The sequence below is a fragment of the Montipora capricornis genome, chromosome 9 (genome assembly GCF_036669925.1).
Source record: "Montipora capricornis isolate CH-2021 chromosome 9, ASM3666992v2, whole genome shotgun sequence".
In the NCBI taxonomy this organism is placed as follows: domain Eukaryota; kingdom Metazoa; phylum Cnidaria; class Anthozoa; order Scleractinia; family Acroporidae; genus Montipora; species Montipora capricornis.
This window is the reverse complement of record NC_090891.1, coordinates 23,236,319-23,260,318: the sequence shown is the minus strand read 5'-3', so window position 1 is coordinate 23,260,318 and position 24,000 is coordinate 23,236,319. Positions and strand designations below refer to the sequence as shown.

At 39.9% G+C, this 24,000-nt stretch overlaps 1 protein-coding gene across 1 annotated transcript in view; it reads right to left on the bottom strand.

Moving 5' to 3' along the window:
* The window catches only part of LOC138015773 (uncharacterized), a 69,151-nt gene that overhangs the window by 7,002 nt on the left and 38,149 nt on the right, over window positions 1-24,000 (bottom strand). Inside the window, exon 3 of the mRNA XM_068862884.1 lies at window positions 6,000-6,443. Coding sequence (XP_068718985.1) covers window positions 6,000-6,443 — 444 coding nt within the window. The remainder of the gene's footprint in view (window positions 1-5,999; window positions 6,444-24,000) is intronic.

Genomic DNA, 24,000 nt, shown 5'->3' with positions numbered 1-24,000 from the left:
TCCAGTTTATATGCAACTTTATATATATATATATAGGCTATCTATCATCTCATATCCAACGCGCGCTCATGGAATAATTGTTAAAAAAATTTATATATATTTAACAATTATTCCATGAGCGCGCGAACAAAGGAGACTAACGTTGCGCATGCGCCTTATCACCCCGAAAATCCCTTGAAATTTAGTCAAATTCACTCGAAACGCGGGAACATGAGAAATAGCGGCGGATGTAGTGGTGGCTGGCATCGTTAATATTCATCGGCTGTTTCCAAAAGGACGGTACACAATGAATGCAAAAATGATGAGTCATTTGAAAGACTTGGGCATTACCTTATCTTTATGAGTGATACTGGTTCAATACAACGGGAAAGACGGCGAAGGATCACAAATGAAGCGAAGATGACGAGTCATAAGTGTGGCGATGAAGTGAAGAAATTGCAAGGAGCAGAGGATAGTTTTGCCTCCTGGCGTTGTTTTTCCTTATTTAAGAGACTTCAACTCAAAATGCAGTGCTGCTTAATAATAAAGTAAGTCGGATTTAAATTGAAATGTGAGTTTACATTAAAAAGTGTGGCTAAACTGGCGTTTGAAGCGAGGACAACGATAAATCAGCTAACAAGATGGAGTTGAAAAATGGCAGCCCACTGGCGGAGAACATCTCAATTCGCTGTAAAGCTTCCCAACCTTGAAATTTTGAACCACATGCTTGAAATAGAGTCGGGAATTGTTCTGGAGAAGAAATAGGGCTGATTTTGAATCGTGAAGCGAACAGATTAAGCCAAGACGCAAGGCTTTCCTTTACGAGTGCTTCAGACTATTTAAATTTCCTTGGCAAAAAATATTTTGATTCCCTTATTCGAAACTTTTGTCATAGGCCGTGATACGGGAATTCCCGCTTGCTGCAGTAAGCCCAACAACCAAAGAAAAGATTTGTGTAAAGAAATTGTCATTTAAAGTGGCAAGGCTCAACACAGCAGGTTTTGTGTGATACGGTGTTGTCTACAAAGTGGCTCCAAATCTTGTTATGATATCATCTCATTCTGCCCCATTGTGTCTTTGACTTGGCAAACTTTAACGTCTGAAAATTAAACCACTGAGAAAGCATTAAATTTGAAGCTTTTTTCAATTTGTATATTGTCATATTGCCCTAAGCTGCGAAAGTTTCAAGTTGATGAAATGACGCACACAAGAGATTTTAACTCGGAAAACGAGACTCAAGTCGGCAGCTCATGCGTTCACGTGGTCAAATCTTAGAAAATAACTCGTGATACGGGAATCGCGTTTAACAGCCGACACACAAATATCATAAGAATAATTTGAGTTAAACAGTTTAAATTTAAAAGTGGCAAGGCGCGCGCAAGCGACCAGCAAAGTGAGCCCATTGTCCTATTGAAATCTGTCACTTCGAGCCAGTTGTTTGATGGGACGTCTCCTTAATGCTACCCAGCGATATCTTGCCTAGTGAGTTTCGACGCTTTGCAATAAATTTTAAAAAATCCCAATCAGTGTGGATACATCATAAGCTAAGTTTGCAGGGAAAAACATGGAGATTGACAATGGTTCATAATTAAATTATTTAATTATTCGCACAAAATTTGCTCATCTGAGGCGAAGTACTATTTACAATTACATAAAACTGCTTACCACAGGAATTTTAAAAGCCGAAAATATTACAGAGAACATCACATGCACAATGCCACCACTAGAAATAAATGGCATATAGTCAACTGTACTAAAAAAAAGAAAGACTCTGATTTCTATTTTAAATAAATTATTCATTTGTTTGGGTATTAAAGCTCACAAAGTGCCCCTCTCTTCTCTAGCCATGAGCACAAAAATAGTTAATTTTTCCTGAAAAACCAGCGAATTTAAAAGGCTCAGAAAAATAGGAAATAACAATAGCTTGCACATTCATCAACTACCTACAGGTTACTACAGTACCCTTATTATCTACCCTCAGATTTCACTCCATGGCGACTTAGTAAATCCACCATTCACGTTGCTAATTGCAACTAGTAGTTAAAATATGGGAACTGGAAAAGAAGAAGAAGGCGTTAATAACGCTGGCATTTCTTGTAAGGTTTCTGTGGACAAGAAGGAAGGTAAAATACATTAATTTGTTAAAGAAAATTTAATGGGCTGCGCTAGCTTATATTGGCTTGAGATTACATACAAAACGAAAGGAACAGCGAATCTTACCTTAGCAGACTTGACAGCCCGGCCTCGGCTGAACAACCACCTCAATCGATCTATGACAACATTCAGAAACATTTTAACTCGGCAATTTGCCCAAATCAATTGTGCTTACGGTGCATGAAGCCACGGACGAAAAATCGATCGCGCGAAAGTGAAAGACTTACAAAGAAAACAGCTTCTACCACTGAAATACCGCTATTCCGAAAGAAGAAAACGTGTATACGTCGCTGCTGCCATAAAAATCCCTGCAGCAAGTGATCGAACAAGACATTTTTGGCCGCCAACTTGTTTGTTACTTCGCGCGCGCGCGTGCGAAAAAACCTGGGTACAAGAAAAACCATCAACCAATCAGACAAAAGTCTCCTTTGTTGAGCGAGCGTTGGATATGAGATGATAGATAGCCAACGAGGCGCGTAGCGCCGAGTTGGCTATAATCATCTCATATCCAACAAGCGCGAGTGGAATAATTGTTAAATTGTTTTATTAAAAACGCCCCCACAATCTAGAAAGCTAGGCTACAATAAAAATAAAAAGGCCCAAAAAATCACGCAAATGCTTGCCGTGTTTGTAGATCATGGTATAATGGCTCATAATCCATGATGGCTTAGCCAATCAAAACCCTCGAATTGCATTATCCAATCATCCAGTTTTTAATAAATAAATATATATATATATATATATATAAATATATATATATATATATATATATATATAATAATTGTCAGAAAGGAAGAAATGTGACAATTTGCTTCAGGCAACAAATTGCAATTGACATCGCCAATTGCAAGTGTATATAATTCCTTATTTTCGGCGTCAATTTTGGTAATATTTTTTCGAACTTACCAAAACGATCAAGTGGAAAGCTTGGGGGTCGATATCAAGTCCCGACTAGGAATGGTGTAATCCGTGGCATACGTATACTGATTTCGACAAAAAGACACTCCAACTCATCGTTGTGTAAATCATCTCGTGTTCGATTGTTAAGATTGGTGCACAAGTAAACCAACACCGCCACCATTGCTTCCGTTAACTTAACGATCTTTTCTGACCAGTTCAAAGCCAGGTAAATAGACTTCGTTATTATGCACTGTAGAGTCTAATTTAGACTTGTTGATTACTAAAACATCAACTTTAAAAGAGGACACAAAAACTCTACGGTCATCACACTTGAAGACATCAGCCGAATCGGATTCCCTGACGGCACTGTCCCAATTTACACGTAAATAGTTAATAAAATTCAGAGCAAGACGCGAGGTGCCACCCTTGTTTAAGCGAAGGCTACTCCGATTGAGGTGGACAGTTGCTGAAATGTTTGAATGATCAATAATAAATCCTCAAGCCATTTGCTGGCAAAACTGTTTAAGAACTTTATTCACAGCAGGAACTTTACTGGCCAAGGCTTCATCATCAGATCTGCTGATGAGACTGGATATTGTGACCATGGATGGGGATGCCGAAGTAACTGATTTGGCTAGATCAACCAATTCGTTTGCATATTCACGAGGAGAGTTACTGGAAATCAAACTATCAGTTCCTACATGGATAATAATCTCGTCCGGGTTTCTGCGTAAAAGTGGCTTTATATGATCCTTCATGTCTTGCGTTGTGCATCCCGGGAATGTAGCTATTTTGACTTGCGAGTTCCTGGACATTTTTTGGCTTTGAAGATATTTAAGTGCAGAGTCCCTTGCTATGATAACCTTCTTCCGACAATTGGGCTGTGGTTGATCATGATCATTTATCACTGATTCAGTTGAAACAGTTTGACTATTGTCACCGCTATTTGCTTTTTGATTCTCGCTTCTCGTTCTTCATTATTTTGAAGCTGGTCAAAACTGTTTCAAATTTCAGTGATATTAGCGGGCACTGACTTCTGACTACGTTTTGCATTTCAATATTTACCTCGCGACTTATCACCTTGGGCACAACATTCTCTTGACCGTGATTGATTGTTATCAAATTCAATCTTTATGGTTAAAGCAAGCCTAAGGGAATCATTCTCTTGTTATAACGACAAATCGCGGCTCTCAAACGTCAAACACTTTTCTTCCAACTCTGATTGCGTTGTCTTTTTTTGGAAACAGAGGATAATAACGTTTCAAACCTCTTTTTGCAATCAATGAGTTCGGCAAAAAAAACATTCTCGTCTTGCTTTTGGGCGTTTATTATGGACAAGAGCCTTGTGTTTTCTTCAACTTGTTTCTGAAGTATGAAGAAATCAAGTTTTAATCCCTCAATTCCGGCTAAAATTTCTGGATTTGATCGTTCTTGTGTACAATTTGACAGTCTTTCGTCGTCCATCGATATTCGACTATTATGCTGACTACTGTTGGCTTCCAGTAATAATGATGGTTGCGTTGTTTGCTCGTTTGAAACCAAAGGATCGGGATCTTGCAAAACTGCTGTCGTTCCCGGCTTTTTTTGAACTAATTCCACTAACGTATCCGTTAAAGCAGGACCATCGCGTAGAAAACAGTGTCAAGTGGGTAGGAGGAAAGGAGCAAAGGATTAATCTACTGCAAGAGACTCACCTCTTGCAAGTCCAGACCTGGAGGTAGAGTGATCGTTGTAAACCAAGGAGTAAGTTAAGATTCATTCAAACAACGGCCCTTCATGATAACTATCCGCAAAATTGGTCGTGCATCTCGTTGATTGCAATTCTAAACATTAGAGAGCTAAACGTATGATGTGCTGAGGCAGAGGGGGTTACGTACAACTGTTCAGGTTTATCAGAGGGGAAAGGGGTTATTTTAAAGAAGGAAATTTCATCAATCTTTAGTGCCTTTTTAACTTATTTTAGATCCCTCGTGCACACTTTGCACAGTTTACAGTCTCTTAAAACGAAATTTGACTTGATTTGTTGTGATTTATTATTGCCGTAGAGTGACTGCCCGCAACAGTTTTGGCCTGGTAGTCTTTAAAAAAGTTAATACTATGATCAAAAAATCACTTCCTTTTTTCCTTCAGATTTTGAAAATGTGTTTGCATAACACCAGCCTGGGAAAATATTGAGCTTTGACTTTTATCCAAAGGCTGTTTACCTGAGTGTAAGTTTCGGATTTCATTACTCACGTCGAAAAGTGACCAACTGGACCTCAGAGGGTTGGATCTAGGGAAAAGTGACGCCATTTACTCAATAGCTTAAAATTTAAAGTTTAAAAATCTGAAATCCTGAAACTCTCGTGCTGCATATTAATTCAGTCGCGTACAAACGCATTGCATATTATAATAATTAAGTCAGTATTCTCGTTTGTCTCACGATGTGGTCACTTGTGGTGTAGACCGCGACGTTTCGACTGCATACTGCTAGTCTTCATCAGGCGATGAGGTCGACTGGTTACGCGTCACCTTTTAAGCAGCATGCACCACTGTGATTGGTTGGTTTTCCATCGACCTCATCGCCTGATGAAGACTAGCAATATGCAGTCGAAACGTCGCGATCTACATCACAAGTGACCACATCGTGAGACAAACGAGAATACTGTATTATTATTGTACTTCACGACGTTGAATAACAGCAACCTTTTTTACGGTATTGCATATTCTTAAACTAGTGATCTTTGACATCAATTTATCCTCGACCCAGCTCTCTCACGATTTAAACATTAGTAATGGCGGACCGTTAAATAGAAAAATTTCAGTTAAAATAAACAAGTGTCGTTTTGAAATTAAGGCTTAAAACTTGGGTTTCTTAGTGTTTAGTTAACATAGTTTTGAAATCCTAGGGAAAAAAAGATTTGATTTTTTTTTAACATAGCACCCCTTTAATTCTTAGTTAATATCATTCTCTTTCCATGTCTTACCTGTAACGGTACATGGGTGACCGGTGATTCGTTTATCTCGTTGCGACTCACAGGGACCATAATGACGCCTGGACGCTGTCGTTCCTCACGCAAAGCGGTAAAGCGTGGAAAAACACCTTGTGTCTCTTGACAGATACGAGGGCAGTGCTTAGGACATGAGGAGCAATGTACTACGTTGGCTTGTGACAATGCATCCGATTGGTCCAATCTGTTCGGTTGGAATGCCCAGGAACCCATGTAATCATTAGCACTTGGCGAAGGGAGGTCAATCTTCTGTGATGCGCTAGCTTTGGGCTTTCTCTTTTGAAAGACTGGCGTTTGGAGCACAGAACTCAAACTGTAAAGAGGCAGATTGGGACGAGGGAATGCATCGTCGTCTTCTTCTTCTTCACAAATGAAATAAGAAGGTGAAGAAATAAGGTTACTGACCTCACCGTCATTAAGCTGTTGAAAAGAAAAGTAAGAGTGGAACTTAATGCTGATGCTGATACTGATGATGATGAGGACGACGATGAGGATGATGATGATGATGATGATGATGATGATGATGATGATGATCCCATGCATGCAACTTGCTTTACGGCACAGTTGGTTGCAATTGGAGCACGTGGAATTAGTAGTTTCATAGGATGCAAAATACAAGCTAAGCTTGTTTAAAACGTCATTCTTGAAATCCAATTTCAAATGGTCGAGACGGCAGAAAGCAAATCGTTATCTTTAAGAGGATTACGACATTTTTTAATTTCCAAGATCAGACATGTTCCGATGTTGGAATGGACCAATCGGATTCATTGTCATAATTAATTATGCATGTTTCGCCCAGTTGTTATACAGTCCTAACGGTTTTTCAAATATTCTGTAACTGATGATGATGTTCGTAACATCAAAAAAATGTCGCAATCTTCTTAAAGATAAAATTTCAAATGTTTTTCAAAAGCACTGAAAATTAAACGTTTGACCCAAAAATATGACATTCACGTCATGTGATTAAAAATGACATTTCCCAGCAGCAGTGGCTGTCCGAAATTTAGAAAACTTTAAGGTTGTCTCTGTTTCGAAAGCCGGGAAACTAAACCCGTAAATTTGGTTTGTTTGCCCATAAGGAAACCCCCTACGATTAAATGAACGCCTACGGGAAGGTTGATATCGTAGGTCATGGCATCATGTAGGTGATCCGAGATGGGGCGGGAGGACTTGATATTGGGGGTATGGGTTTGTTTAATCATAATTCGGGCCTGATATTGATACTAGGGGTTTTATATGGAAAGGATGATAATGAGGGTTTATGATATAAGTAAAGGTAGGTAAAGTCTGCTTTTTGAGCCCAGTGGCCCATTAAGCCGGAGCTTATCCCGGTTTCTGTAGCATGAAGCGACTAGGAGTATTTCTACTCCCCTTGGGATGGGATGAAGGGCTACCCCCAGCATTAAATTCGCCGGTACCCATTTATAAACCTGGGAGGAGAACACAACATAATGTCCCCGGCCGGGGCCCGAACCCGAACGACTCGCTCCGGAGTCGAGCGCACTAACCATGAGGCCACCATGCCTCCATCTTATGATATAAGTAGTATAAGAAAATGCCGCTCTTTTGCCAGTCCCGTCGTTGCTGTTTAGCGGACCTGCGCAATAGCTTCATATAACTATTGGCTATCCCGAATGTAATCACGTCCTTCTTTCCTGAGTTGCTGAGTTGCTGTTGCTGTTCTGACCTAACGGTTTGCTGTGGTTCTGCTTGCATCGTTTACTGTGTGAGCCTGGGCTAAGTTATATGGTATCAGAATTTAAACTGGGCTTTTATTTTATTAAATGTCATACGACGGAACTGAAACGTGTGAATTGGTAGGATTATACATGCTCTCACTTCCCGCACAAAATTTCAAAAATGGATTGGGACGCTACCGTGACCACGGTGTTGCAATATGCAAGTCCACACCAAGGCAAGTCGAAAAAATAGTACCCTGAGAGGATATGTGCTTACTGGTAATGAAAGTTAAACTGCTTCATTCTTATTTGTAATAGAAATTGACAATGAATACTTTTCGAACCTATGAAAACAAGGTGGCAGGTTTTGTAGTGTGCCAGGACGTAGGCTGTATGGGAAACTATTTTTATGAGATTAGTTGTAGCTGTCGATAAGTTCCAACAAGTAAAATTAAAGAAGGAAATGAAAAGATGAGCATGAACCACTCTCACTAACCATCAAATGACCGACCTTCGGCACTACATACCGCAATGGAACCACAGAAGCAATTAATTTGCGGATTTTTTTTTTTTGGTTCTAATGTAACTACTAACTCGGCCAAGAATTCTCCTAACTCATGTTTTCCATCCTATCGCCAGAAATTTACTTCCCCACCGGGCGGGAAGCGGGAAGGAGAAAATTTGTGGGGCAGTTGTGAATTTTTGAGAACACTTTTCAAAGTTAAATTCTATGAAAGTAAACGTATTAATTTCTATCATTACTCCTTTGAATCAGTTGAAAGCTGTATCACGGTTTACAACCACCGTCACTTGCACGAGCAACATGTGCCTTTTTAACGAATATTTAAAACAATAGAAAAACATAATTTACAAGCAACGCGAAATAGAACGAGTCCGCAGTGAAGAACGTACCAACAACAAGAAAATACCTTATGCACCCCGAATTACAGTTCAAAGCCATGATAATTAGACCAAATTCGTATTCTCGGTATTGGACTGGAACTAGCTTGCAATGGAGGCTAATGCGGGGGAATCTTTTCAAATGCAAATACTTTTTAATATATTCCCCCGCATTAGCCTCCATTACAAGCTAGTTCCAGTCCAATACTGAGAATACGAATATGGTCTAATTGAAAACTCATTTTGAGGCTTCACGCGGACAAATGGGTCGAATGTGGGCCACCATAAATTCGTCCAAAAATTGCGTTACTTCCGTTTCTCTCCATGGCCAAATTTTGGCAGACCGTATGTTTATTATAACATTAGTCAGTCACACTGGTCAGTTTTTACAGGGATCGGTTGAAATGATTTCATTCTCTGACAGGCCAAAGCGCCCACAAAGGACAAAAAAAACCCGCGATTTTCTAGTCGAAATCACGGGAAAAAAAATTACAAAGAGCGCTTCTTAACAGCCTAGCAAAGGCATCTGGATGTTTTTTGTAGCAAAATATGGCAATCGTAATATCGAATATTCTTGTCAAATAAAAGTGAGCTTCTTTGTTGCATAAACATCCTTAGTATTTCACGTAGCTAGCCGTTAACTTACTTTCCACTCTTAAAATTACCTCCAACTACGTTTTGCATAGAATAAGCTTTTAGAAAGATGTTCTTGTTTTCTGAGACGACGCTTCTCGATTCGGGGGCATTTTGTGAAAAAAATATTGACCACTTCTGGCGTCGCGCGCATTGCCCGGTTTGCCCATATTATATAAACTTTTATCACTTCGCTACAAAAATACATCTACGTCCTTATCGACATTCATAACTTGCAAGATCTTGAATAAGGACATTTCGCAATTGACATATAAAATAAGATAAAATAAATCTAAAGAAATAGTAAATAAACATTATGAGTAAAACTAATCGTGCTGCACGTGCGCACGCATTAGCACAAATTCGTGCGGTACTCTGCACAACAACGACGTAAAATCACCAAATTTGCGGTTTTGACGACAGCGCGAGCGCACAAATGTCAATCTATAATTCTATATTTTTACTCTGAAACCCCTCGTACCAATTTAGCTTTAGAATACTTTGCCCGTATTGTACGACGCGAACGAGATGGCCTAACAGCGAGAAACTTACGATAGTGCAAAGTTGTATTTTGAGGTGACGTTTTCGTTGACGAAGTCGTCGTCCCTATTATTGCATATTAAAGGGGGCAGTCAGCAAATAGTTTTAAGTGTGATAAGAATTTGCTACCCATATCATTTACATACAGTAGGACGCATAGGGTTCCAAGAACCGTCCCTTCGGGGACTCCTGATAGAACTTTAGCTTGAGTACTGGAACAGTCCTTAATTGTACTGGACCACGTTTTGGGTTCTATTTACTAGCCACGCCTGCAGCCAACCCAAAGTTTGACCACGAATACCATAATAGTCGAGCTTGAGAAGCAAGCGCTTGTGCGCAACACTGTCAAATGGTCTGTTTGGGTCCTGTAGTTAAGTGATCGCGCTAGGTGCTCCAGGGTATATATTAGTTGAGTCTCACATGAACGATGCTGTCTAAAACCATGCTGGTAATGTTGTGCTCTTGCAGGTGAGCCATGATATTGTGAAATATGTGCTCCAGGATTTTGCAATGGATTGATGTTAATGACACTGGGCGATAGTGTGCTGCCTCCGGCTTACATCCCTTCTTGTATATTGCTGTTATGTTTGCAGTTACCCAGTCCCTGGAGACGGCGCCAGTATCAATTGATTGTTGGAATATAAAAGTCAAAAAGGGAGCTATAGCTGGTGCAGCAAATTTTAGTACGTGCTTGCGCAGGGATGAGATCAGGGCTAGAGTTGCTTTGGGTGGGTTGATTTTCTCAAGGAGTTTTATAACACCAATATGGTCGATAGCAATGTCTGGCGTATCAGGGAATTCACTCTGCCCTACTGTTGGTAATATAGGGTTCTCATTGGTAAAAAACTCTGGTGTACTGTGTATTTAGCACCTTTGCCTTCAATTTAGGATCTGCTATGTCTACTCCATTTGATTTCAGGATGGGTATACCAATTGAGTCTTTGCGTTTGGCTTTAACATACTGCCACAAACGCTTGGTGATGGCAGCATTGACATCGTTTGATGCATTGTCAACATTATCCTCAGTTTGAAAATCGAAAAGATTATTTATATATTCCTGGTGAGCCTTTCTCATCTCCTTGTGTACCAGTTTGCGAAGTTGCCTGAATTTACTACATTACTGCTCACCCTTGCTTCGACGGATGGGTCGATTTCTGTGAAATTTGAAAGGATGATTGTTAGAGAATGGAGAAAGAATCCTTGATATAACTGAAAGGTCTTGTGTTTTGCATCAGAATGCGACGAAGAGGTGAATACGAATTTTTTTTTTTTTTTTTTTTTTTTGCTGATGCATTGTTCATCCATACGTATGGGATGTTTATGTTTTTATGCAAATTTTGACAATATTAAATCACAAAAAAATTCAAGTATCTTTTGAGGTTTCAACACAATTTGTCACTTAAAAAAGGCAAATATCTGTTTTGAAAAATAGTGTTTTGACAATAAAAGGCGACACGGGAAAACCTCGATCCGTTTCTGTAAGCCGTCGATATCACGTGACGTGGTCTTTCTTTCTTTCTCTATCAGTCTTACATCGACCATGATCTAGTGCTTTACTGGCTGTAAGCACAAAAACCAAACAATAAGTGTACAGCTTGTTCAGATCCCGCGGCCTAAAAATCACGATTGAAGCCAATAAAAACTGAGACAGTACACTTACTTGACGTGACCCTTGACCTCTCAACAGGAAGATGCAAACCCTACATGAAGACTAACAACAAGTTGGTGTATGTTCACCGACATAGCAAACCCCCCCCCCCCCCCCCCCCTCCCTGCATTACTCAAAAACATCCCACGAAACATCAACAAACGTCTGAGTCTTCGATGAAGCTGCCACCCCTTACCAAAAAGCGCTTAAGGATGAGGGACACGACCACAGGCTAACATTCAACTCAGAAAAGAACCAAACAAGGAGAAAAGTCAGAAGACGGAATATCACATGGTACATGTACAACCCTCCGTGGGACTTGAATGTTGAAACAAACCTGGGAAAGAACTTTCTTCTCATCGTTGACAAATGCTTCCCCAAGAACCATCCATTGAACAAGATCTTCAATAGGCACACACTGAAATTGAGCTACTCTTGCACGCCAAACATGAAAACAAAAAATGGATCCCACAACAAAAGCGTTCTTTCAGCATACACCACCCAAACACCTGCAGAACAGCATGACACATGTAACTGTAGAAGAAAACCAGAACGTCCGCTTGATGGTAAATGCCTCCAAACTAATGTTATCTACCAAGCCAATGTCACATCCACTGATACAACGACTGACTCATACGTTGGTCCAGGAGCTAATTTTAAAGAAAGCGTCAGAAACTACCAGTCATCTTTCTGGCATGCCAGCAAGCGAAACGAAACGGAACTCTCCAAGTACGTATGGACCCTTAAAGATCGCAAAATGCCCTACAAGATCAAGTGGACAGTGTTGAAAATAATGTCTACCTTACAACAGTGTTTCTTAGAAATGTGGTCTGATTTTTAAAAGCTCTGATCCACCAGGGTTAAAAACACAAGCACAAGACCGCTAGGTTTATGCAGTTGTTACCTGCTTGTAACGCTTTGATCTGGATTGCCTTCGTAATTACTGGGTTGCCAAACCCAGTCAAAATCTACGTTTCATTTCTCTGTATTTTTTTGTGTGTCACGAAAAGTCTTTCCTGTCCCTCCCCTGCTAAGTAGTGTCTTTGTGTGTAGAGTCTTCTGCGCGTGCGTTTGGTAAGTTTGAGGGGGTACTAGAAATGCATAGATTTCATCCGGTGGACACAGTAGAATATTTAATGGCGTCGAAAGTCATTGTAACACGAATGGCGTTTTAGTGGATCTTGAAAAAAAATATTCCCTTATGGAGCTCAATAATGGAAAGTCAATAGGATAAACAAGAAAGACGGTGAAAAATACCATCTGGAATCTTCAAAGCAACGAGTAATAGTCTTCCCCAACAATTGCCTCATTTGCCGTTGGATATCATCAAGTGAGCTTTGTTTCTGCTGTTATTTGGCTAGCTGTGGTGTTATATAAAAGACTGAAACCAAATGGCAAATTCTGTATGAGTTTAAAACGGAATCGAACGCCTTGAATGCATCACATTGTTTACTCAAGTCGAATTTCAGTTGTCTGGCAATTTACATTTATTTTGGACTCAACTCTGCATAGTCTTCAGGTACAAAAAAAGTTGGAAATGTGACAGTGAAGAATTATTTGAAAGAAAGCTTGTTGTCTCTTTTGTGCTTCATTATTCACGGTCAAGGTTCTTCCGAAAAGGGTTTTAAGATCCTGAACTGTGAGACTGCTGTTGTTTCTTGTTTGCACGCACGTATTTAAAATAGGAAGGGTTTTTTGCCGCTAATGGCAAATATTTTCTTTGTTTCAATAAATTTTACGCTGGAAAAAGCTTTTGTGACATTTTTCGTCCAAATTAACGCCTAAAAATAAAGCTTTTTAACGACCTTAAAGTGGAATATTTTTTGTTGCGTTCGACGAAAAGGAGAACGCAAACCTAATTTCGTTTTTGCGTCCTGTGTCTTTCGAGTTGGTGTGCCTGTGTACGGCTATGCAGAACTTTTCGAAATTGCTGTAAGGACACCAAAATGCCCCCATCCCCCCCCCCCCCCCCCCCCGCTTGATTTTTGCAGGGGCATGTGTCGGCCGGAAAACTGGTGCGAACTTATGACGACATCTGACCTCGTTTTCGTTCTCGTTTTCGTTTTCGCTCTCGTTTTAAGATATTTTTATATTCATTGTAATGCGCATTTGATCATTTCTGTATGGATTTATGCGCAATAGAAGTATTGAATTCAATTAAATTAAATTAAATACGTCACATTCTCGTTACATGTGATAAGACATGTCGCGAACATGTGGGCAGGCCATTTGAGCTCGTTTTCACGATACAGTCGCAGTAGGCCTCGCCATTTTGTGCTCTCAGCGTTGGATTTTGGTGAGGTTAAACGCTTCGACGGTAGCATTTATCGAAATCTGAGGGAATTGTCTTTGTTTATTTTATATGCTAACGAACATGACTTTGACTTTCCATGGCTTTCAGGATGTTAACCGTGGGAACAGCTATATTTTGATTGCATTTGTTGACTAGTTATAGTCGCGACAGATACATGCATTGTACATGTAGCTCTTTATCCGGTCGAATACTGTTTGAAATCGGTGGAAAAGTACTCAGAAGGCAAGATCCATAAGGGTGAGGTTGAACCAAGGAACGGCAAATTATGTATCCGTGACACGGATAACCCGAGGATAATCCGAGGATAATCCGAGATTGCTTGTCGAGGACATGATGACAGATAACGAGTCTCTCCCGCTTAACTTCGACGGCTCTTATTTACAATACCTTCAGCTCAAAGGTGACAAGTTAACGTGGATTAGTGATCTTGAATCCCTAAAACATTTCGTTGAGAAGGGTTTGAAACAACAAGGCAAATGGTCGTCGCCCGGCGGAAATTCGAAACAATTTAAAAGCTCTGTCAACAACCTTACTATTACTTGGTACAGTAAAAAGCAACTCACTCTCGCCTTCCAGGGGCGAGATGGACCCGTTTTAAAAGGCAGCTTGACCAAACTTGTTCGAGACAACGCAGGGAGAACCGATTCAACGGGCTCGAATGTCTCTTCAACGGTCGAACAAGTAAATCCATTGTTGTTTGAAGCCAACGACATTTATGCTAATCAACCAAGGGTAGCCGAAGCGGGACCAGTATTTTCCAGTCAAGAGAGATCTAATACTGAATTAGTTGCTGAAATGGAAGGTATAAAACTTGACCTCCTTATTCTACAGAAAAAGGTAGAAGCTAACTCTAATCTGCTCTCGACAAATTGCCAAAATCGAGAGGAATTTGCTGTTAGCGCCGAACTTTGTGAATACAAAGGGAGGTGTGAGAAACTGGAATCATCTATATGCAAAAAAGAGAGAGTTATCGAAGAACTTGAGGAGAAATGTTTGTCTCTCGAAAATCGTGCTGTATCATTGGAACAGGAAAATGACTCACTAAGGCTTGCATTAAGGCTTATTTTACGAGAAAAGAACGAAGAAGACTCCCATCACCAGCAAGAGACGAACGAGTGTTTTTATCAAGTGAAAAACTCGGGCACGAATGTTGGGTGTAATAAACGCAACCAACGTAAAATGTCAACTCAGAATAATATCGTGACGCGTAACAGGTTTGAGATCCTTAGTGATGCACAAGATGATCCAACAGAGACAGAGGCAGCAACACACAAAATCATCCGGCGACGGCAAAACCATCAACGGGCGTCATATAGGTCGTCTCGCAGTAATCCTAGTGAACGAAGCGAAACTTCTGCTAACGATGATTTACGCGGTGAGGTCGGCAGAGAGAGGAGTGCCAGCAGTAAGTTTACAACCCTATTGATTGGGGACTCCATGGTCAATGATATTCACGGTAAGAAATTAGCGAAAGCAGTAGGGCACCGAGTGGTGGTAAAGTCATTTTCTGGAGCCACAACCAAAGCCATGAGAGATTACTTAAAGCCTAATTTAGAGCTCCAGCCTGATGAAGTGGTGCTACATGTAGGTACAAACGATCTGAAGGCTAAAAACGGCAAAACATCGAAAGAAGTTGCAGAAGCTATTGTTGATCTCGGTAAACAGATAGAGGGGTCTTCCGAAGCTCAAGTCATAGTCTCAGGACTTGTAACACGAAAGGACAAGCTTAATGATAAAGTCTCAGAGGTGAACAAGCACTTGACGAAGTTTTGTCGTCAGAATGATTGGAGATTTATTGAACACAATAATATAAACGAAAAGGGGTTAAACCGTGGAGGTCTACACCTGAATTTTGCAGGTAACAAGCGTATTTTTAAGAATTTTTATCATGGTCTAGCTCATTGAACTTTTACTATGCCTTCCATTAATGCCGTGCCGTTGGAAGGCAACAGTCAGGAGTCATCGAGAAGTCCGACTCAAAATCCTATTGATCGTTCTCGAGTATTGCCCTCCAAACGCGGTTTTAAGCTGGCCTCGCTGAATATAAATAAATTGACCACTCATCTTGATGAACTCAAGATCTTTCTCGTAAGTAACGATATAGATGTTCTCGCAATTAACGAGACTAAACTAAATGAATACATCACCGATAATGAGGTCAGTATCTCTGGTTATGATATAGTTAGACGTGATAGAACTACATATGGAGGTGGGGGCGTTTGCTTTTATGTAAAAAAGTCAATTAACTTTTCGGTGCGCAACGATCTTTGCATGGACAGTCTTGAGAACCTTTGTATTGAAATACGCAAACCTCGTTCTAAATCATTTATTGTTGCTACGTGGTATAGACCACCTAATTCGCTTGTTAGTATATTTTCACCTTTTGAAGAGTTGATTGGGAAATTGGATTCCCTTAATACTGAATTCTACCTTTTAGGGGATCTAAATTGCAATATGGCCGCATCCCAGTTTGACAGCAATACACGCAAATTATTAACTATCACGGATGTTTATGGTCTTCAACAACTCATAACAGAACCAACAAGAATAACCGAAACTTCTGCAACATTGATTGATTTAATTTTTACTAACTGTCCTGACAAGGTGTTATGCTCAGGTGTGCGTCATATTGGCATTAGCGATCACAGCATGGTCTATGTCTATCGAAAATTAGCCATTAATGGACAGAGTAAGGGTCACACTAATATAACCTATAGGAATTTTCGAAGTTTTGACCGTGATAAATTTCGTAGCGATGTTGCATCTCAAGATTGGGATCACATAAACAATTCTTCCAATCCAAATGATATGTGGAATGAATGGAAGGAATCCTTTTTGGCTATTGTTAACAAGCACGCTCCATTGAGAACCACTCGTGTTCGCGCGCGGGGTTCCCCATGGATTACTTCTGAGCTTAAAAAACAGATGCACGATCGAGATATTTTGAAACTCAGAGCAATTAGATCAAAAAATCCTAATGATTGGGTTCACTTTAAAAGACAGCGGAACAAAGTCAATAGTGCGACTAGGCTAGCGAAGCAAGTTTATTATCAAAATATGCTAAACGAGCATAAGGGTGATTCCCGCAAAACCTGGCAGATCATCAATGAGCTGTCTTCCCGAAATTTCGTGGAAACGTCTGTGAAACAACTGAATGTAAATGAGCAATCAGTAACAGCTCCAGCAGAAATAGCGCACGAATTTAATCGTTATTTTGCTACCATTGGCCCGAAACTTGCTAGGGATATTCCTTCTTCAGATGGCAACAGCTATCTGAATTATCTCACTAGCACGAATAAGGAGTTTCAGTTCCGCCCAACCTCCACAAATGAAGTATTTTCACTGCTGAATAAACTGAAAAAATCAAAGGCAGTCGGCCTTGACAAAATTTCTTCTCGACTTATTCGTGAATGCGCGGATCTTATTTGCAAACCGCTGTGCTATATTTTCAATCAGTCATTAAATGTAGGTGTGTTCCCAGACGACTGGAAGTGTGCACGGGTCACTCCACTATTCAAACAAGGGGAACGTGATGACCTAAACAATTACCGCCCAATTTCCGTTATCCCGGTTATAGCCAAAGTGTTCGAAAGAATAGTTTATAACCAATTATATGCGTACCTAACAAAGCATAACGTAATATGTAAATGCCAATCTGGTTTTCGCTCTATTCATTCCACCGTTACGGCTTTACTTGGGGCTACGGATACTTGGGCTTACAACATTGACCGAGGAAAAATAAACGCTGTTGTTTTCCTAGACCTAAAAAAAGCTTTTGATACGGTTAATCACGAGATCCTTTTATCTAAATTAAATAATTACGGCATACATGGCATTTCTTACAACTGGTTTAAGTCCTATTTGGACAACCGCACTCAAAAGTGTTCCATTAATGGATCACTTTCTAAAACTTGCTCACTAAGTTGCGGCGTCCCTCAAGGGACTATTTTGGGTCCATTGTTGTTTTTGCTATATATCAATGATCTGCCAAACTGTCTAACAAATTGTATGCCATGGATGTACGCAGATGACACCCACCTAACATATGCGGGTGACAATACAGGCGACATAGAATCAAGACTTAACCATGATCTAGAAAATGTTAAAAAATGGTTGATAGCAAACAAACTTACCCTGAACATGACAAAAACCGAATTTATGCTGATTGGATCAAGGCAGAGGTTGTATGCTCTCACAAATCCTCCAATTCCCGAGATTAATGGTGCTCCTATCACTCAAGTTTCTGTTGCTAAATCCCTGGGCGTGCTTATTGATAATAATCTTAACTGGAGTAGCCATGTCGATAAACTGACAAAGAAAGTAGCTTCTGGAATTGGAGCCCTCAAACGTATGAGGCATCTCGTTCCTCAGGCGACATTGCGCTCTATTTATCACGCTTTACTTCAACCGCACTTTGACTACTGCAATGTCGTCTGGGGAAACTGTGGTATCACGTTACATGACAAATTACAAAAACTGCAAAATAGAGCAGCCAGAGTTTTGACCTTCTCTAATTTTGATGCAAATGCTAGCGGGCTATTCAAAATTTTAGGCTGGAAAAATCTAGTTAGCCAGCAACAAATTGCGCTGGCCACAATGGTCTATAAGTGTCTTCAGGGGCTAGCACCGGAATATCTATGTTCTAAATTTACAAACCGCGAATCTGTTTATAGTTTAAGAGACTCTGAAAGAAAGCTTAATGTTCCGTTTCCGCGGACAAATTATTATAGAAACAGCTTCAGCTATAGAGGTGCTACTGTCTGGAATAGCTTACCCCTCAAAGCGAGACAAGAAGAGTCTCTTGGGCTTTTCAAAAATCTGATTAAAGACATATTTTAGTATAAAGCACGGCATTCATGGAAAGCAGCTTTAGAATTAATATAGTATTATAGTAATTGTATTTTATTGTAATCATTTTAAAATTTTACCTTTTGTAATTTAGATTTTAGCATTGTTTGTAATCTTAGCTGATGATTTTACCGTGCATAAATAATAAAATATCATATCATATCATATCATACAGGGGACCACTTAGCTGGAATCGGACTTTGACATTATGATATATCTGTCTGTAAAACCTTCGTTGCCGATCAGTTTAGCAATAGACCGGCGTTGAAAGTCAGGTAGTGAAATCATTTGTTTTAGGTATATATATTTCCGTGACGGCGTCGAACGCACTCTCATGATCTTTGATTACTACTAGTAATTTAATTGCTGGCGAGCCCTAGCGAGGCAGCAGCCTATTCTTGATATTAGCGAAAAAATCAAAATTTGTGGAATGTAAGATCGGAAGCATGCGCAGTCGATTGTGGTGTTATCATGTCTATAATCCGTATTGATACCCGTGATGACGTCACGTGTCTTAGGAATATACTCCATGGGAGAATCGTACAACCTCACAGCCTTCGAGTCGAGTACTTTTCCAGTAGGTCGTCATTGATCATCATTCAACCGTATCGTACATGTTCAGTCTTTGAACCTCTTACATTTGACCACCGAGTCAAATTGTTCTTCGACGTCTTTAACCGTTGAGCGAAGAGAAAATCAGTTCTCGAGCTAGACCACGAGCAGTCGTCCTTCTTCCCTTAGAGCCACGCACGACGGGTTAAATTATTATTTTATGCAAATTAATGGTGAAAAACGAGGCGTGTCACGCAATCGCGTGCTCCACTATGTCAAAGAAAAATAAGAGACTGCTCGCAGTCTATTCTCAAGCACGACAATAAACTTAAATTGTCATTTGATCAACTACGCGCAGCACTTCTAAAAAGGTAACTCTTTTCTGAAAAGGAGCCAGAAATTTCAGAAGAACAGAAGTTTAAATTCAAAAAATGAACTGACATGCCATTGTTTTGAAATTATCCCTTTGCTTATTTAAGGGGGTACTCTGACGAAAAACACGAATTTTCAAAAGGTCTCAAATCCTCGAGGAAACGCCGCCAAAGTGTTGTATACGCTTTGCACATAATGAATTTAACTTACTTTCACCAACATTTCAATGTTATTACGTCGAAATACTTGTTTTTCATAGCATCCGCCATTTTTGGTATGTCGCCTGCATACTTATTCGAGAAAGCCTGGAACAAGGACTTATGAAGTCACTTACTCAACAAATCGCTCGCTGCTACTTGAGTAAACAATGGAAAATGTGTCTGAAAGTGAAGCTTCGTCTTCTATCGATCATGATTTCTCGATTTCGGAGTCATCGTTTGACTTCGAAAAACATTCTGAGTCACTTACCTGTGATTTATATGAAGATTTAGACTCGTAGCTACTGAGGAAAAAGCATATCGCATATCGACGGGAAAGAGCTCAAGAAGAAGAACAAGAGGAATGCTTGTTTAACTGATATCAGATGGTATGTTGAAGTCGTGATTTTGTCTGTTTACTAATATTCCCTTCATTTGTAAAAATTCAAATTTCTCGTTATTTTTTCTAGGTGCAAATGTAGGTGTTGTTCTTAGGACGCGGTAACAAAGGCAGAGGAATTCCTCTGCTTTAGCGAAATTGAGCGGTACCGGGGGAAGGTGGAGGCAGTTGCAGATTATAAAGAACTACCACCGATCTGCCTGGGTTTCAATCTTGTTGTCTAGTGGAGTGGGTTTGAGGAATAGCCGCCGTAGGATTAAGAAACCGAAAGAAAGGAAAAGAAAGGAACTTTATTTAAGTGTCTAGTCGTTCTAGCGCTGAAGCACTAATTGGGGACACTGTAAATTGAAATTAACAATTAACACAAATCAAGTCAAATGTTGGTTTTTGAGGAGAGGGGAAACCGGAGTACCCGGGGAAAACCTCTCGGTGCAGAGTAGAGAACCAACAAACTCAACCAACATATGACGCCGAGTCGCCGAGTCTGGGAATCGAACCCGGGCCACATTGGTGGGAGGCGAGTGCTCCCACCACTGCGCCATCCCTGCACACCGTAGCGATACACGTATGAGCGAGACCTAACTGTAAAGTCTGAGTAAGTGCTGTGTAATAAATACCTCATGAAGTCCCAAACAAGACGAACAAACTGTTGGTATGAAACTGATCGTAGAAATCTATTCAGGAGCTACAGTAGGAAAACTATTGCCATTACCATTCTTAATTGTTACGTTATAAAATACATGAAAATTTTTCCCGACAAGGAAAACCGAAAGTGCAATCCAAATTAAGCTTATTATACAGCGCTTTCATACTGAGACTTTCCAGTTTGGCCTTGCTCATACATTGGGCCATCCATTTATTATGCGCACCCCCCCACCCCCCATTGAGGGGCTTGGAAATCCAAGGGGAGGAGGGGGTAATTGGGGGTGATTTCTGATGGGGTAACACAGTCGGCGTCTATGATTTTTCCCCTTAAACCCCTTTTTTTCTGGATGGGGGGATGTGTCGGCACTTTGATCTTCAATATCCTAAGGGGGTAAACTCTTAAAGCCACCCTCAATAGGGGGAAGAGGGGGGGGGGGGGTGCGTCTATTAAATGGAAGGCCCATTGATGTGTATCGCTTGTTCTTTCGGTTTCTTAATCCTATGGCGGCTATTTTTAAAACCCACTCGTCTAAACAAGAAACCCAGGCAGCTCAGTGGTACTGTAGTTCTCCGTCATCTGCAACTGCTTCAATTCCAGCTTCTCCACGCACCGATTAACTTCGCTAGCAACAGCGCAGAAGCATTCCTTAACCTTTCATTGGCCTTTGTTACCGCGTCCGAAGAACAACATGTACATTTGCATCTAGAAAAAATAACGAGAAATTTGAATTTTTACAAATGAAGGGAACAAAAGTCAACAGACAAAATCACGACTTCAACATACCATCTAATATCATACTACTTGGTGTAAGCCTCGCACAAAAGGAGAGTGCATTCCAACGATCTCGAAGCATTTCTCTTGTTCTTCATCTTGAGCTCTTTCCCGTCGACATGCGACTGCTTTTTCCTCAGTAGCCACGAGTCTAAATCTTCATAATCACAGGTAAGTGACTCAGAATGTCAAACGATAACTCCGAAGTCAAGAAATCATGATCGATAGAAGACGAAGCTTCGCTTTCAGACACATTTTCCTATGTTTACTCAAGTAGCAGCGAGCGATATGTTGAGTAAGTGACGTCATAAGTCCTCGATCCAGGCTTTCTCGAATAAGTATGCAGGCAACATACCAAAAATGGCGGATGCTATGAAAAACAAGTATTTCGACGTAATAACATTGAAATGTTGGTGAAAGTAAGTTAAATTCATTATGTGAAAAGCGTATACAACATTTTGGCGGCGTTTCCTCTAGGATTTGAGACTTTTTGAAAAATGGTGTTTTTTCGGCAGAGTACCCCTTTAAATAGTAACGCCTGCCACACAGGCTAAAAATATGCACACCTTTCTTCGCTCTTTTAACACTTTCACGAACATTTCCGGTACGCTCTTGCTTCAAAAATTTGCAGCTGTCTTAGAAAAATACCAGTTTCCACGCCAGCACTCACTTTCACACTGAACCGGGAAACTCCTAGTATTGAAATGAACATTGCAACTCGCCACAGAATATTTAGTCGCTGATTTACCGGGAAGAGGAAAGTAGACTCTGCTCGCTTCCCCCACATTGTTTGATTTGCCGCTCATCCAAAGAATTGGATGAGTCAGTCCAGTTTCATCAATATTTTGAAATTTACAACAGCGTGGCAATTTTAACTGTTAGAATTCCCATGAGTTTTAACTATGTATCGGTTACGGAAACTAGTCTGACAGAAACCTATAATTTTTTTTAGTCAAGAAATATTTGAAAGAAAGCTTGCTGTCCATTTTTGATTTATTATTGAAAGAAATGGTTCTTCAGTGAAGGGATTGATCAATATTGTTCCAGAGAAGAGTCCGGTCGTGGGTCAATAACCCGACAAAGAAGGCTTCCCGACCCGACAGATAAAATATAAATATTCAGTTAAATATAACAACAAAATTAAAAAACGAAAGACGTAAGGTTATTGGCTAAAAAGTTCGTTGTTTAACTCTAAAAGCGACGAATGATATAACATTTCTCATTGATTGTGAACAAGAACTTTGACACAAGGCGATCACGTGCACCTTTGTGGTTGCCTAGCACGTGATTAATTTCTTCCTTCTGACAGAACATAATGTCCTTCCCCAGGAATTTTAGTGTTTTTACGATCAATTGTCATTAATCTTTTGCTGAGAATTCGAAATTCAGAGTTTATAAATATAAAAACTATGTTATTTTTTCTTCATCTGTCTTTTGGCTTGCCTTTCATTGTTACAGTTTAGCATAAACATTTTGCAGGACTTTTATTTTTCGGCGCGAATTCGGACTGAAATTTCCTCTGGGAACTAATTTTTGCCGTTTTCTTTTCAAGCAGCAAGACTATTTTCAACTTCTATTACGGTTTGGTAAAAACTCTTCAATCACCGAGAACTTGGAAAAAATGTGGCATCCTGGAGGCCTTAGAAAATGGTGAACGTGACCTTTTGATTGACTGCTTTGAGTTCGTTTCTTATGCGTCAGAGACTGGAAAAGTATTGTCTTAACTTTTTATAGTTTCGCTTTGTCTGTAGCAGGCTCCAATTGCTTTCTCTCAATGCGAATATCAAAATAAACGATCCTTTTGACTCCACTGTATGTGGATTAAAAGCCATCTTTAGTTATATTAAGGAGAGTAAATATTTTTACGGTTTTTAATTTGATGGTGATTTTTTCTGCTGGAACTTATTTAATCGAATCAAGTACATCCGAAAAATCCGCAAAAATTAAACCCCACGAAATAAAATTGTTTTTGCGATACCATTTGGTGCAAAAGTAAACCAAAAAGAGACTTGACCTGTCATCAGATTAGACTGAAAAGAAGGGAAATTATAAAGCGGAAACAACATGTTCAGTCCTTTTTTAGTGTGTGGCATAAACGTTTGCTTAGTGCAACTCTTGACATGCATGACATGCAGGAAAATGTCCGTCAGAGTAATTTGCACTTAGTCTTTTTGCAGACTATTTCACTTAAAGGGGCTATGTCATGTTATTTTAGGGTGTGTCGGGAAAATCTTTAGTAAATCACGAGTTTAAAACTCGAAAATGCTAATGATTCTGAGAAAAAAAAAACGACCTTTATCGAGACTATTTGTCAGAATTTTGAAAAACGTCGGGTTGCCTTTTTCCAAGATTACCCAAGCGTAACACCTTTCAATCTTGTACATTTATGTCCATCCATGCTTCTCTTGCAGTATTTCTTTCATGTTGTTCAACAGTTTTAAGTGGTTATTGCAATGTTTCATTCTACGTTTTGGGCA